Consider the following 16,365-nt stretch of genomic DNA (forward strand, 5'->3'; position numbering starts at 1 on the left):
ATACCAATGGTCAAGCATGATAGCGGTAGTGTGATGGTTTGGAGATGCTTTGGTGCCTCAGGATCTGGACGATTTGCCTTAACAGAGGGAATCATGAATTCCGTATCAGAGAATTCTACAGGAGAATATCAGGGCATCTGGCTGTGAGCTGAAGCTGAAGAGCAGCTGGGTCATGTAGCAAGACAACGATGCAGAACACAATTTTATGTTTTGGAATGGCCTAGTCAAAGTCCAGACATAATCCCAATTGAGATGCTGTGGCAGGACTTGAAACGAGCAGTTCATGCTTGAAAACCCCAAAAGGTCTCTGAGTTAAAGCAGTTCTGCATGGAAGAGTGGGCCAAAATTCCTCCACAACGAGGTGAGAGACTGATCAACAACTACAGGAAGTGTTTGGTTGGAGTCATTGCAGATAAAGGTGGCACAACTATTTATTGAGTGTAAAGGGGCAATTACATTTTCACACAGGGGAATTGGGTGCTGCATATCTTTTAAATTAAAGAAATAAAATAAGTATCAATTTATTTTGTTATTTGTAAACTCAGGTTCCCTTTTCTAAAATTGGGTTTCAGTTGAAGATCTGATAACATTCAATGTCAAAACTATGCAAAAATATAGAAAGTCAGAAAGACGGCAAATACTTTTTCACTGCACTGTAAGTGTTTTCTTGACAGGTTCAATGTGAACAGTGTCTCATGAGCCCCTGTTGCCTTAGCCACTGTGGATGGATCATGAGGATTAGCATCAGAGGACCTATCCCCGGCCTCATTGGCCATGTACCATCCAGCCTTCTCCCAGGACCCGTATAGGACAGACAGAGTTGATCAGATTTACAGTAAACCATAATCAACATGAAAACACCCCTGTGTGTCAACAAGAAACACAGTGGGAAAAATGTATGTGGGCATAACATGGCGTGGGTAGTTGGGTAGGTGTGTGTGAGTGTGTTCTGGTGACAGGTAGGGTGGGTAGGTACATTGGCATCACCTGACTCCAGCAGCATTACATGATCCTGAATAAATATTTGCTGATTGAGAGGAGACTGTGACTGTGCAGTATCGACATGTTTGGTATTATTATCAAGAAGTCTGGACAGTCATTTGGTTCATAGGAAAGTGTCCCGTTCATTTCTGATCAGTGTTTGATAAGTGGCAGAACTATGGACCATCCTCTGGTGTGGGTTCTCATCCTGGTGCTGCTCAACTTCACGACAGGTAAAGTGGACGATAAGCTCATTCTGGAAATATATTGACGCTTATCTGTGCAATATGTCACAAACGCTTTGTTAAATAAGTAACAGGTTGTTCAAATGTCTCTGTTTGGTTGATGAACTTCAGTCAAACAGTATCAAGTCAGAAAGATGGAGATTTCTATTTATCTGACATTGACAACCAACCAATGTCTAGAGTAGACATTAGACATAGATACTAGGTCATGTTGTAAATTCTGCATTCAACTTGAAGGCACTAATTTGTAAACAAAAGCTTGTATTTCTGTTAAAGTTCCTTAGTCTGAAGATTTGATTCATTTCAATTAAAATATTTAAAGGACTTTAAAGACTTTTGTACTGATTAATAATACCTCAAAACATGAATTAAACTCGTCAATCCATCCTCTTCTAGGTGTCTCTGGCCAGGTGGTGGTTCCCTCTATGAACCCCTTAGCTGTGGGCAGTAATGTCACCCTGAACCTAGTTCCCGAAAGCCCCATCAACATAGGGACCTGGTCATACGAAACTACAGCCATCGTACTTTTCTATCCTGGTGGCAGTATTGTGAGTACAAGTTATCAAGGCAGAGTCTCATTCAACCGCTCCTCCTCAGAGCTGTCCATAAACTCTCTCCAACTCAACGACTCAGGACGATATACCGTGCAGGGAATGGAGCCAGTCCTGAAAGCTGTGGTGACTTTGTCTGTCCAGGGTAAGGAACTGACCTCTGTCTGTCTGTTTATCTTTCTACGATGGTAGACTATCTCTCAATGGCACACACGGTAACTTCCTAGCACACATGCTCACCTGCACACTTACTTGCCCATTCACATACTTACTTGCACGCAGGTTCACATGCAAACATGCTTGCACACCAGAGGAGGCTGATGAAGGAAGGACAGCTAATAATAATAGCTGTAATTGAGTGTAATGAATTGAATGGAATGGTATCAAACATATGAAAACGATGTTTTTGATACCATTCCATTCCAGCCATTATTATGAGCCATTCTCCCCTCAGCAGCCTCCACAGATGCAGATACATTGTCTATCAATGATTCATCTCTGTCATAATAATAAAAGTAATTTTCCTGACATGGAAAGCTAACTCTTAAAAATGTCAATGTTTTCTGAACCTATAGTGAAGTTGACCTTCATAATACCTTATACAGATCACAGAGTGTGAGCAAACTGTTCTTTTCAATTTCAGATAAGACGTACACAATACATTTTATGTTTTCAAAGACACTAAGGGCTTAACAGGGCTCAATCCTGAAACCTGGTCTTTATGATAAGTAAACAAAATAGCATATTTAGATTGATTTCCAAAACAAGTGTTTCAGTGTGAAAGAAATAGCAACTATATGGTTGTAATTCAGTAACACACACAAAAACCTTTCTTGAGACACATCCATCTTATCTTGACTGCCATCTACTCTCTCACCCACAGAGCCCATTTCAAACGTGACTCTAAGGGCCAACGCCACTGATCTAGTGGAATTAAACGACACTTCCATTTTCACCTGCTCCGTCTCCTCTGGCACCTCCCTCTCCTACCGCTGGATGAATGGCAGCTCAGAGGTTGCAGCCAGTGACAGAGTTCGGCTTGGAGTTGGGAACAGCACTCTCTCCATAGTCAGTGTGACACGATACGATGAAGGGCCATTCAGATGTGAGGTCATCAATGGAATCAGCAATGGCACCAGCCAGCCCATTGGCCTCAATGTTAGATGTGAGTATCAGAGTATGCAGTGCACATGAGTCATACACAACAGACATGGATTGTACCTTGTCATTGAGAGCCAGCATTCTATGCAATGATGTAATATGCCTATTTTCATCCCAAACCATTACTCTATGTCCACATGATCCAGGTCATTATTTGCATGGATCATTAGTACACTGTGTTTAGTTCCTCAGCCTGCACAATAGAGCAGGACGGAAACATATTCTAGGTAATGTTTACCCAACACTTCATTGTTATTCATTCCTCCCATAGATGGCCCAAGTAACCTCACCATGATGGTAGTTCCTGAGATGACCATAGGACATACAGCCTACATGATGGGCTCTGTCATCACTCTGTCCTGCTCCGCTCAGTCCAAACCCGCTGTGTCCTACAAGTGGAGGTTTAATGGGGTGTTCCTCAACGATCAAAGTCCACAGCTGAGCCTGCAGAACACCAGGGAGAACCAGACAGGAAGTTACGCATGCTTAGCCCACAACAATGTCACACTCCGATACGCCTCCATGACCACAATGATAAAGATCGTGGGTGAGGCAACATTCGTTACGAAATGTCATATAGTTGGTAGTGAATATTTGATTATTGATGGTTATGAAGACAATGGTATTTTTACCACCGATCGAGTGAAGTACTCTTCCTCTTCTTTTTACCATAGAGCCGATATCAGCGGTGTCGTTGAATCGTGATGGGAAGCTACCGATACTGGATCAGTCCTTCACTCTGCGGTGTGAGGTGACTGGACCTGTAGTCTACATTCATTGGTTGATTAACGGCCAGCTCATCTCCCTAAACAACAGAACATTCTTCTCTACGGACAACAAGACAATGGTTATCAACCCAATCCAGTTTTCTGACAGTGGAGAATATCTCTGTGAGGCCTTTAATGCTGTTAGCAACTTGACCAGCATGACATACAAGCTTGTGGTGAACTGTGAGTATTACAAGAGCTGGTAGTCTTTGTCTGATAAAACCAATTCAATGGCCTTGTAGTTAGAGTGTCCGCCCTGAGATTAGAAGGTTGGGAGCTTGCAGAGGTGTAAAGTACTTAAGTAAAAATACTTTAAAGTAGTACTTAAGTAGTTTTTTGGGGTATCTGTATTTTACTTTACTATTTATATTTTGGACAACTTTTACTCCACTACATTCCTAAATAAAATTATGTACTTTTTACTCCTTACTCTTTACTCCCTGACACCCAAAAGTACTTGTTACATTTTGAATGCTAAGCAGGACAGAAAAATGGTCCAATTCATGCACTTATCAACTGAACATGCCTGGTCATCCCTACTGCCACTGATCTGGCGGACTCACTAAGCACAAATGCCTGGTTTGTACATGATGTTTGAGTTTGCCCCTGGCTATCTGCAATTTTTTTAAACAAGAAAATCGTCCCGTCTTGTTTGTTAACATATACGTGTCTTACATCGGTTGAAAGCTTAAATTCTTGTTAATCTAACTGCACTGATCGATTTACAGTAGCTATTACAGTGAAAACATGCCATGCAATTGTTTGAGGACAGCGCCCCACACCAAAAAAAAATCCACGGCACAGGTTTCAGAAATTCACAAATAGCGATTAAATATTCACTTACTTTTTGAAAATCTTCCTCTGATTTGTCATCCAAAGGGTCCCAGATATAACATGTAGTGTTGTTTTGTTAGATAAAATCCTTCTTTATATCCCAAAAAGTCAGTTTAGTTGGCGCCATCGATTTGAGTAATCCACTCGTTCAACATGCAGAGAAAGGAATTCGAAAATCTACCCCTAAACTTTGTTTCAACAAGTCAAAATATGTTTCTATTTACTCCTCAGATACCCTAAAATGTAATCAAAGTATAATATTTCTTTAGGAAAGATGTATGTTCAATAGGAAACCGATTTTAGCAGGTGCATCCTGTATTCATGGCACGCGCAAACACGAATTTCCAAGATTGTGTTCCTGCATTAAAACTGATATTTCTTATTTGTTTTTGAAGTTACAAGCCTGAAACCTTGAACATACACTGCTGACACCCTGTGGAAGCCATAGGAATTGCATCCAGGGAGCTAATTTTCAATATGACCTTTTACTTGCCATTCTAAAAGGATGTCTTTGGCTTTTCTCCTACCATATCTATTGTGTTATATTTTCCTACATTATTTTTACAATTTCTACAAACTTCAAAGTGTTTTCTTTCCAATGGTACCAATTATATGCATATCCTGGCTTCAGAGCCTGAGCAACAGGCAGTTTACCCTGGGCATGTCATTCAGGCGGAAATTGACAAAAAAGGGGCTTAGCCCTAAGAAGTTTAAGCATATTTTAGCAATTACATTTACTTTTGATATTTAAGTAGATTTAAAACCAAATACTTTTAGACTTTAACTCAAGTAGTTTTTGTACTGGGTGACTTTCACTTTTACTTGAGTATGACAATTGGGTTCTTTTTTCACCACTGGGAGCTTGATCCCTGGACGAGTCATACCAACGACTGTAATGGTACCCAATGTGTCTTTACTTGGCACTCAGCACTGAGGAGATAAATTGGGAGTAAGGGCCTGTGAAAACCTAGTGTCCTGTCCAGGGGATGTACTTATATATCAAGCTGCAACACGCAACAGAAACAGGAGATAGGCTTTTGCACCTATGAGCTGTTGTAAGGCTACATTCTTTGTCAAAATAGTAAGACCATAAGACTAACCATACTGTCTTGTATTTAACAGTTGGACCAGAGAGACCTGACGTAACTAGTCCAGCTATAGCAATGACAGGACACATCGTGACCTTCAACTGCTCTGCCTCCTCTCAGCCTCCCAGCCAGTTCAGCTGGTTCTTCAATGGCTCCCAGGTGGCGAGTGGCTCAGTGTATGAGACTGGCCCACTGACCTTAGCCAGTCATGGGGAGTACACCTGTGTGGCCTTCAACAACGTCACTGTCAGAAACAGCACTGTCTCCAAGATGCTCACTGTTGTTGGTAAGACTGAAGAGTCATCCAAACGTAACTTGTACATGTAGATATAGGCCATTCAACATACAGTGATTGTGATTGTAGTCAGTATTATTGTGACACTGATGTTTTTTTCACAGAACCTGTAACCATGGCCATGGTGAAAGTCATGGGTGCCCAGCCAATAGCAGACTACTTGTTTACTCTGACCTGTGACACCGCTGGAACCATTTACTCCATTCACTGGATGAAGAACGGCTGGCCTCTGTATGCTGATAACAGAACAGACTTCTCTATGGACAACAATACACTAACCTTCAACTCTGTCGAGGATTCTGACAACGGAGACTATCAGTGTTCTGCCTACAACCCCCTCAGCAACATGACCAGCCCAGAATACAGACTGATCGTCAACTGTGAGTAGTTATTATGGCCCAAAACCAAACGTATCTGCAAATGTAATTCTAATTTTGAGCAATAATGAAGGAAGGATGGAATTTATAATAATGGAATAGGGATAGGTTTTGATCCCACTTCTGGCACCAATGTAATAAATGCAAGGGGATGCTTGGGTGTTGCAGGGGTCAAACCAAGGTAAATGCACTAATGGAAGTTCCAATAGCTAATGTCATTCAATATCTTCATTATCTTGTGTTTCCCAGATGGTCCAGAGAGACCTGTTATCATGAGTCCGGATATAGCGATGACAGGACACATCGTGACCTTCAACTGCTCTGCCTCCTCTCAGCCTCCCAGCCAGTTCAGCTGGTTCTTCAATGGCTCCCAGGTGGCGAGTGGCTCAGTGTATGAGACTGGCCCACTGACCTTAGCCAGTCATGGGGAGTACACCTGTGTGGCCTTCAACAACGTCACTGTCAGAAACAGCACTGTCTCCAAGATGCTCACCATCATTGGTGAGTCAGTAACTGCTTCTTAAAATCAATGGACTAAAACTTGCTTTACTTCGTTTGTGTTCATTTGATTTTAGACACAGCCTAAGTGCTGTTGAACCTACAGTATAATGAGATGGAAGTTGACATATAAAGTGCTGAAAAAACATTTGATCTGCTATCCACAGCACCTGTGACCATGACCATGGTGAAAGTCATTGGATCCCAGCCAATACTGAACGAGAGATTCTCTCTGACCTGTGGCACCGCTGGAACGGTTTACTCCATACACTGGATGAGGAACGGCGGGCCTCTGTATGCTGACAACAGAACAGACTTCTCTATGGACAACAATACACTGACCTTCAACTATGTCCAGCATTCTGACATCGGAGACTATCAATGTTCTGCTTCCAACCCCCTCAGCAACATGACCAGCCCAAACTACAGACTGATCGTCAACTGTGAGTACACTCATAGAAAAAAGGGTTTCAAAAGGGTTCTGCGGCTGTCCCCATAGGATAACCCTTTTTTGTTCCAGGTAGAACTCTTTTGGGTTCCATGTAGAACCCTCTCTGGAAAGGGTTCTACATGGAACCCAAAACGGTTCTACCTAGAACCAAAAGGGTTTCTTCAAAGGGTTCTTCTATAGGAACAGCCAAAGAACACTTTTTTGGTTCTAAATAGCACCTTTCTTTCTAAGAGTATAGTTCACAAATGCTATAAAGTTCAACTTTAACCCCACAGCTTGATGTGGAATGTTTGAGAACTTCCTTTATAAATATTGTAGTAAAGTCAATGTAAATGTTTCAATCCCACCTCTAACACTATAAACATATTTTGATGACCTTTGAACTTCTTGCCAATAACCTCTATTGAGTGACAGTCAGATGTTGGCTCTAGCTGATTGTTTTTTGTATTATAGATGGACCAGAGATGCCTGTTATAACAGGACCAGCATTTGGAGAAACAGGACACATCGTGACCTTCAACTGCTCTGCCTCCTCTCAGCCTCCCAGCCAGTTCAGCTGGTTCTTCAATGGCTCCCAGGTGGCGAGTGGCTCAGTGTATGAGACTGGCCCACTGACCTTAGCCAGTCATGGGGAGTACACCTGTGTGGCCTTCAACAACGTCACTGTCAGAAACAGCACTGTCTCCAAGATGCTCACTGTTGTTGGTAAGACTGAAGAGTCATCCAAACGTAACTTGTACATGTAGATATAGGCCATTCAACATACAGTGATTGTGATTGTAGTCAATATTATTGTGACACTGATGTTTTTTTCACAGAACCTGTAACCATGGCCATGGTGAAAGTCATGGGTGCCCAGCCAATAGCAGACTACTTGTTTACTCTGACCTGTGACACCGCTGGAACCATTTACTCCATTCACTGGATGAAGAACGGCTGGCCTCTGTATGCTGATAACAGAACAGACTTCTCTATGGACAACAATACACTAACCTTCAACTCTGTCGAGGATTCTGACAACGGAGACTATCAGTGTTCTGCCTACAACCCCCTCAGCAACATGACCAGCCCAGAATACAGACTGATCGTCAACTGTGAGTAGTTATTATGGCCCAAAACCAAACGTATCTGCAAATGTAATTCTAATTTTGAGCAATAATGAAGGAAGGATGGAATTTATAATAATGGAATAGGGATAGGTTTTGATCCCACTTCTGGCACCAATGTAATAAATGCAAGGGGATGCTTGGGTGTTGCAGGGGTCAAACCAAGGTAAATGCACTAATGGAAGTTCCAATAGCTAATGTCATTCAATATCTTCATTATCTTGTGTTTCCCAGATGGTCCAGAGAGACCTGTTATCATGAGTCCGGATATAGCGATGACAGGACACATTGTGATCTTCAACTGCTCTGCCTCCTCTCAGCCTCCCAGCCAGTTCAGCTGGTTCTTCAATGGCTCCCAGGTGGCGAGTGGCTCAGTGTATGAGACTGGCCCACTGACCTTAGCCAGTCATGGGGAGTACACCTGTGTGGCCTTCAACAACGTCACTGTCAGAAACAGCACTGTCTCCAAGATGCTCACCATCATTGGTGAGTCAGTAACTGCTTCTTAAAATCAAGGGACTAAAACTTGCTTTACTTCGTTTGTGTTCATTTGGTTTTAGACACAGCCTAAGTGCTGTTGAACCTACAGTATAATGAGATGGAAGTTGACATATAAAGTGCTGAAAAAACATTTGATCTGCTATCCACAGCACCTGTGACCATGACCATGGTGAAAGTCATTGGAGCCCAGCCAATACTGAACGAGAGATTCTCTCTGACCTGTGGCACCGCTGGAACGGTTTACTCCATACACTGGATGAGGAACGGCGGGCCTCTGTATGCTGACAACAGAACAGACTTCTCTATGGACAACAATACACTGACCTTCAACTATGTCCAGCATTCTGACATCGGAGACTATCAATGTTCTGCTTCCAACCCCCTCAGCAACATGACCAGCCCAAACTACAGACTGATCGTCAACTGTGAGTACACTCATAGAAAAAAGGGTTTCAAAAGGGTTCTGCGGCTGTCCCCATAGGATAACCCTTTTTTGTTCCAGGTAGAACTCTTTTGGGTTCCATGTAGAACCCTCTCTGGAAAGGGTTCTACATGGAACCCAAAACGGTTCTACCTAGAACCAAAAGGGTTTCTTCAAAGGGTTCTTCTATAGGAACAGCCAAAGAACACTTTTTTGGTTCTAAATAGCACCTTTCTTTCTAAGAGTATAGTTCACAAATGCTATAAAGTTCAACTTTAACCCCACAGCTTGATGTGGAATGTTTGAGAACTTCCTTTATAAATATTGTAGTAAAGTCAATGTAAATGTTTCAATCCCACCTCTAACACTATAAACATTTTTTGATGACCTTTGAACTTCTTGCCAATAACCTCTATTGAGTGACAGTCAGATGTTGGCTCTAGCTGATTGTTTTTTGTATTATAGATGGACCAGAGATGCCTGTTATAACAGGACCAGCATTTGGAGAAACAGGACACATCGTGACCTTCAACTGCTCTGCGTCCTCTCAGCCTCCCAGCCAGTTCAGCTGGTTCTTCAATGGCTCCCAGGTGGCGAGTGGCTCAGTGTATGAGACTGGCCCACTGACCTTAGCCAGTCATGGGGAGTACACCTGTGTGGCCTTCAACAACGTCACTGTCAGAAACAGCACTGTCTCCAAGATGCTCACGGTTGTTGGTAAGACTGAAGAGTCATCCAAACGTAACTTGTACATGTAGATATAGGCCATTCAACATACAGTGATTGTGATTGTAGTCAATATTATTGTGACACTGATGTTTTTTTCACAGAACCTGTAACCATGGCCATGGTGAAAGTCATGGGTGCCCAGCCAATAGCAGACTACTTGTTTACTCTGACCTGTGACACCGCTGGAACCATTTACTCCATTCACTGGATGAAGAACGGCTGGCCTCTGTATGCTGATAACAGAACAGACTTCTCTATGGACAACAATACACTAACCTTCAACTCTGTCGAGGATTCTGACAACGGAGACTATCAGTGTTCTGCCTACAACCCCCTCAGCAACATGACCAGCCCAGAATACAGACTGATCGTCAACTGTGAGTAGTTATTATGGCCCAAAACCAAACGTATCTGCAAATGTAATTCTAATTTTGAGCAATAATGAAGGAAGGATGGAATTTATAATAATGGAATAGGGATAGGTTTTGATCCCACTTCTGGCACCAATGTAATAAATGCAAGGGGATGCTTGGGTGTTGCAGGGGTCAAACCAAGGTAAATGCACTAATGGAAGTTCCAATAGCTAATGTCATTCAATATCTTCATTATCTTGTGTTTCCCAGATGGTCCAGAGAGACCTGTTATCATGAGTCCGGATATAGCGATGACAGGACACATTGTGATCTTCAACTGCTCTGCCTCCTCTCAGCCTCCCAGCCAGTTCAGCTGGTTCTTCAATGGCTCCCAGGTGGCGAGTGGCTCAGTGTATGAGACTGGCCCACTGACCTTAGCCAGTCATGGGGAGTACACCTGTGTGGCCTTCAACAACGTCACTGTCAGAAACAGCACTGTCTCCAAGATGCTCACCATCATTGGTGAGTCAGTAACTGCTTCTTAAAATCAAGGGACTAAAACTTGCTTTACTTTGTTTGTGTTCATTTGGTTTTAGACACAGCCTAAGTGCTGTTGAACCTACAGTATAATGAGATGGAAGTTGACATATAAAGTGCTGAAAAAACATTTGATCTGCTATCCACAGCACCTGTGACCATGACCATGGTGAAAGTCATTGGATCCCAGCCAATACTGAACGAGAGATTCTCTCTGACCTGTGGCACCGCTGGAACGGTTTACTCCATACACTGGATGAGGAACGGCGGGCCTCTGTATGCTGACAACAGAACAGACTTCTCTATGGACAACAATACACTGACCTTCAACTATGTCCAGCATTCTGACATCGGAGACTATCAATGTTCTGCTTCCAACCCCCTCAGCAACATGACCAGCCCAAACTACAGACTGATCGTCAACTGTGAGTACACTTATAGAAAATAGGGTTCCAAAAGGGTTCTGCGGCTGTCCCCATAGGATAACCCTTTTTGGTTCCAGGTAGAACTCTTTTGGGTTCCATGTAGAACCCTCTCTGGAAAGGGTTCTACATGGAACCCAAAACAATTCTACCTAGAACCAAAAGGGTTTCTTCAAAGGGTTCTTCTATAGGAACAGCCAAAGAACCCTTTTTTTTTGGTTTTAGATAGCACCTTTTTTTCTAAGAGTGTAGTTCACAAATGCTATAAAGTTCAACTTTAACCCCACAGCTTAATGTGGAATCTTTGAGAACGTCCTTATAAATATTGTAGTAAAGTCAATGAAAATGTTTCAATCCCACCTCTAACACAATTAACATGTTTTGATGACCTTTGAACTTCTTGCCAATAACCTCTATTGAGTGACAGTCAGATGTTGGCTCTAGCTGATTGTTTTTTGTATTATAGATGGACCCGAGATGCCTGTTATAACAGGACCAGCATTTGGAGAAACAGGACACATCGTGACCTTCAACTGCTCTGCCTCCTCTCAGCCTCCCAGCCAGTTCAGCTGGTTCTTCAATGGCTCCCAGGTGGCGAGTGGCTCAGTGTATGAGACTGGCCCACTGACCTTAGCCAGTCATGGGGAGTACACCTGTGTGGCCTTCAACAACGTCACTGTCAGAAACAGCACTGTCTCCAAGATGCTCACCATCATTGGTAAATCAGACCTCTGATTCTTTGCTCTGTTGTGTTTATTTACAATCTAGTAAGAATTACAATAGACATACTTATCTTACAAAAGAGCCCAAACACTTCAAATCTTTACTCAGTGCAGATATACAGCTAAATACATCAATGCAATACAGTGCAGTGTTCACTTATACCTTGAGTTCTCACCTCCTCCTTCCACAAATATGTACTTTTCCATCAGCCTGGATTTTTCTGTGCTCCTCAGTCAGGAGAGGGCTTGGGATTACACTTTCCTACAGTCCACTGCAGTCCACTAAATAATTAAACTCTTCTCATACACAGAGTTTGAACCTAACACTACTTTCAATCTCTAAAGATGTAAAAACCATCTATTCATACTAACAGGATATAATGATATAAAACAGGAAATATATAAAACAGTAACATAAAACAGTAATTTCCAATCAATCAGATCGTACAACCGTTTGTTTTATATATCTATTGCGTCGCTGGAACTAACCATTTGATCAAATGAAAAATCTTGATACTGTACATAAAGCAATACTCATGCTCTCTCCTCACAGAGGCTATAACGTCGGTGACGGTGAAACGAAACAGATTACCAATAGCATCTGACAACCTAACCCTGACCTGTGATGTCACCGGGCGCTATGACACCATCTACTGGATGAAGGACAACCTGTCTCTGGTCCTGAACAACACCTTGAACTCTGACATAACCATCTCTAACAACTCTCTGCACTTCAGTCCAGTCAAGGTGTCTAACGATGGAAACTATCAGTGTGTTGCCACCAACCTCTTTGGTCCAAACACCAGCCCTAAATACCAGCTACTGGTGAACTGTAAGTACTGGTGTTTTAGTAATATTTTAAAAGATACACGTTTATATAATATAGAAACAGTCAGAAACCCACCACTGGTATGATGGTTAGTGCTATCCAGGATACTTGGGATGTCCCTAGCTTAAACCCTAACCTTAATCCCTACCCCTACCTTAACCTTTACCTAGCCCTAACCTTAACCCTTACCTTAACCGTTTTACATTTCAACTTCAATGGGGTGACGTAAGAGTTGAATGTCCCAAGTATCCCATTTAGACTTTTCCCAATTATGACCCCCCTTTCTAAACCTCTTTCTGTAGATGGCCCTAAGAGTGTGAATATCTCTGGCCCAGTCTCAGTGGTGATTGGCTCAGTAATCACAGTTACACTGAAGTGCTCTGCCGACTCCCGGCCAACCAGCGAGTATGGGTGGAAATTCAACAACCAATCAGTTCTTGGGACTGGTCCTATGATGGCTGTTATCGCCTCATTGGAGAATGCAGGGGACTACACTTGTGTGGCCAAGAACCCTGTGACCAACATCTCAATGTCCAATACCATTAGTCTGGATGTCACTGGTAAGTGGGTGGGCTGTTGCAGTAAGACCTAGGAGGGACGTACTGAGTAATTAAATGTCACAAAGTTGTTTTTATTATGTTTAATTTAATTTGGTTCTAGTTTGTGTACTTGTTTGTGCAAGGATCATTTTCATGCATCATGGAAATGCAATAAAGACATCTGGTGAACTGGGGGGTACAGACAGGAATAAAAACTGTATTTTTTTTAAACTTCCTCACTCATTCACTTTGTCCCCCTCCTCTCCCATTCTCTTTGTCCCCCTTCTCTCCCATTCTTTGTCCCCCTCCTGTCCCATTATCTTTGTCCCCTCGTCTCCCATTCTTTGTCCCCCTCCTCTACCATTCTTTGTCCCCCTCCTCTCCCATTCTCTTTATCCCCCTCCTCTCCCATTCCCTATGCCCCCTCCTCTCCCATTCTTTATCCCCCTCCTCTCCCATTCTCTTTGTCCCCATTCTCTCCCATTCTTCTTTCTCTCTCAGGCCATTCACTTGCCCCTCCATTCCAGTCCAGAGGTGGTCTGATGCTGACAGCCCTGCTAGCTCTCTCTCTCTGCCTTTGATCAACCACTGAGACCACCACAGTAAGCACACTGCATGTATGTCTGCTGGTTGGCAGCCAATCACCCCCTTCCCTCTACCCTCACTGACTCTCCTCGCAGATATGAAAAAGGACTGGATAGGAACAAGTGGTATTGTCGATATTGTAATTGCCCCATCTTGCCACCATAGGGCTGGGTTTAGTATGCTCAGCTCCTTTCCAATGCTTTTAGATTGTGAGGAGAGTCAACAAGAGGTCAGATGGGAGGGGTCTATCCCCTTAGAATAGAACCCACCTCTACAGTGTATTTATATGTCAATCATCTCTATAAATAAAAACCAAAATCTTGAAAACTGGTTTTCAACATGGTCATTGAAGGGGCAAAGATCCACTGCTCAGCTGCGCTGCCTATTTCTGTTTCTAATTAAATGTTCTTAGATATTCACTGCACTTATGACTGTGACTATTGCCCTGGAGTCCATTCACTCAGTCCCTTTCTGTGTTTCATCATGTATGTAAACTCTGTTCAAGTACAAATTCAGGTTTATTTAACTTATAAATACCTTAAAGGTAAAATGTTTCAAACGATAATACATTTAGCTGGTGTTTATGTAAAGCATGGGTTGTTTTTCACATATTAAATTTATAAGCTTGTGAATCCTCAGAGGAGATGCAGGCTTGTGCTGTTGTCTTACGTTTATATTTCCTCTTCATTAATTATTGTCTTAATTAAATAAAGTGCTGTCTTTTCACACCTGTATTACTGAATGGTGCAATCTTGGGTGAAGAAATGGTGTGAAGAAATGTGGTTCTTGGGCCTCCCAAGTGGCGCAGCAGTCTAAGGCACTGCATCGCAGGTGCTAGAGGCATCACCACAGACCCAGGTTCGATCCCGGGCTGTATCACAACCGGCAGGGATCGGGAGTCCCATAGGGCAGTGCACAATTGTCCCAGTGTCGTCCGGGTTAGGGGAGGGTTTGGCCAGAGGGGGGGCTTTACTTGACTCATCGCGCTCTAGCGACTCCCTGTGCGAGCCGGGCGCCTGCAGTCTGACCTTGGTTGTCAGGTGAAATGTGTGTTACCTCTGACATATTGCTGCGGCTGGCATCCGGGTTAAGCGGGCGGGTGTTAAGAAGCGCGATCTGGCAGGTCATGTTTCGGAGGACGCATGACTCGAACGTTGCCTCCCGAGCCCTCTGGGGAATTGCAACGATGAGAGAAGATTGAAAAGGGGTAAAATGCAAAAAATATGTGGATCTAGTAAAGTAGCAACAGAGGGATTTAGAGTGGCACAAAACACGTAAAAGGAAATATAAAATTTAATGAATAAAACACTGAAATAATACATTGGATATCACTCCACACACATATTGAAACTGTTTATAAAAAATGTGTATTACAAAGGAGTATAATTATATAATACATTTTTATTAAAAAACGAGTCATGGTTCTTGAGCGAGCAACATGAGATTACAAAACATGGTCACAAGGTTTATAAAGAAGTTATTAAATGTCAACTCTTTAAACTGGAATACTCATGAAGTTTTTGCCTAAGTCACCCTTTGACCTTTCTACCCTTTCCATGATCTTCTGGCATTTCCACTGATTCTGGAATCCTTTCCTTCGGCACATTGCCACAACTGGATTGTGTATAGGTCAGAGAGGATGGGATGGGAGATACACAGATTGGTGACTTTGGGAGAGTCCACTGTAACAAGTATTGTAGAAACTCTTCAATATACTGCTGTTAGTGTTACAGAAACACAGGACTACTCACAGGCCTTCCTGGGCTTGCGGTAGGATTTGGCAGACTCCTGGCAGAGGCAGCCTCCACTCAAACCCTCTCTCCTCCTCCCTGAGTGACACAAAGCAAACTGCTGTATTAGCCTGAGTGCCATTCAGTTTCTGCCAACTATTTGACATCCAAAAATATTACTATCATGGGCTGCCAGAAACAGACTGACAAGCGGGCTTGGATTGTGCCCACTTACTGGACAAATAGCAATGACTTCCTAATCACACACCCTTACAGTCACACAGTCTGTCATGGTGTCTGTGGGGGGGTTGATCTGGTCTCCAACTCTCCCTGGGTCCTCCACTGTAGTGGCACTGACACCTGAACTGTGTACATCAGTTCAGGAACCCCTTGGTAGAGAGGATAAGAGAGAGAGAAAGGTTGATCAGAATGGATATGTACAGTGCACTTGGAAAGTATTAAGACCCCCTGACTTTTTCGACATTTTGTTATGTTACAGCCATATTCTAAAATGGATTAAATATTATTTCCCCTCATCAATCTGCACACAATACCCCATAATGACAAAACAGTTTTTTTAGAATTGTTTGCAAATGTATATATATATTTTTTTCAATCTCACATTTACATCAGTATTCAAACC

The 16,365-nt window shown here is 42.7% G+C and overlaps 1 protein-coding gene and 1 long non-coding RNA gene across 2 annotated transcripts; one reads left to right on the forward strand and one right to left on the reverse strand.

Annotated features, from left to right (window-relative positions):
• The first annotated feature begins 1,006 nt into the window (after nt 1–1,006).
• On the forward strand, nt 1,007–14,718 carry LOC106578676 (hemicentin-1). Its single transcript, XM_082961124.1, has 21 exons — nt 1,007–1,214; nt 1,623–1,922; nt 2,661–2,942; nt 3,210–3,485; nt 3,613–3,888; nt 5,662–5,913; nt 6,027–6,302; nt 6,549–6,800; nt 6,965–7,240; nt 7,702–7,953; nt 8,067–8,342; nt 8,589–8,840; nt 9,005–9,280; nt 9,742–9,993; nt 10,107–10,382; nt 10,629–10,880; nt 11,045–11,320; nt 11,784–12,035; nt 12,593–12,871; nt 13,171–13,428; nt 13,909–14,718. Exons 1-21 carry the CDS (start codon nt 1,160–1,162, stop codon nt 13,986–13,988), a joined length of 5,226 nt encoding a protein of 1,741 aa, XP_082817250.1. The 5' UTR covers nt 1,007–1,159; the 3' UTR covers nt 13,989–14,718.
• A 755-nt stretch (nt 14,719–15,473) lies between these two features.
• On the reverse strand, nt 15,474–16,070 carry LOC106578730 (uncharacterized). The gene is made up of 3 exons (XR_001322513.3): nt 15,991–16,070; nt 15,744–15,821; nt 15,474–15,606 (listed from the first exon to the last, which is right to left on the reverse strand). It is a non-coding gene; the product is annotated as an uncharacterized LOC106578730 (long non-coding RNA).
• Nucleotides 16,071–16,365: the final 295 nt, after the last annotated feature.

This window comes from Salmo salar, chromosome 02 (genome assembly GCF_965601325.2).
Source record: "Salmo salar chromosome 02, fSalSal1, whole genome shotgun sequence".
Taxonomy (NCBI): domain Eukaryota; kingdom Metazoa; phylum Chordata; class Actinopteri; order Salmoniformes; family Salmonidae; genus Salmo; species Salmo salar.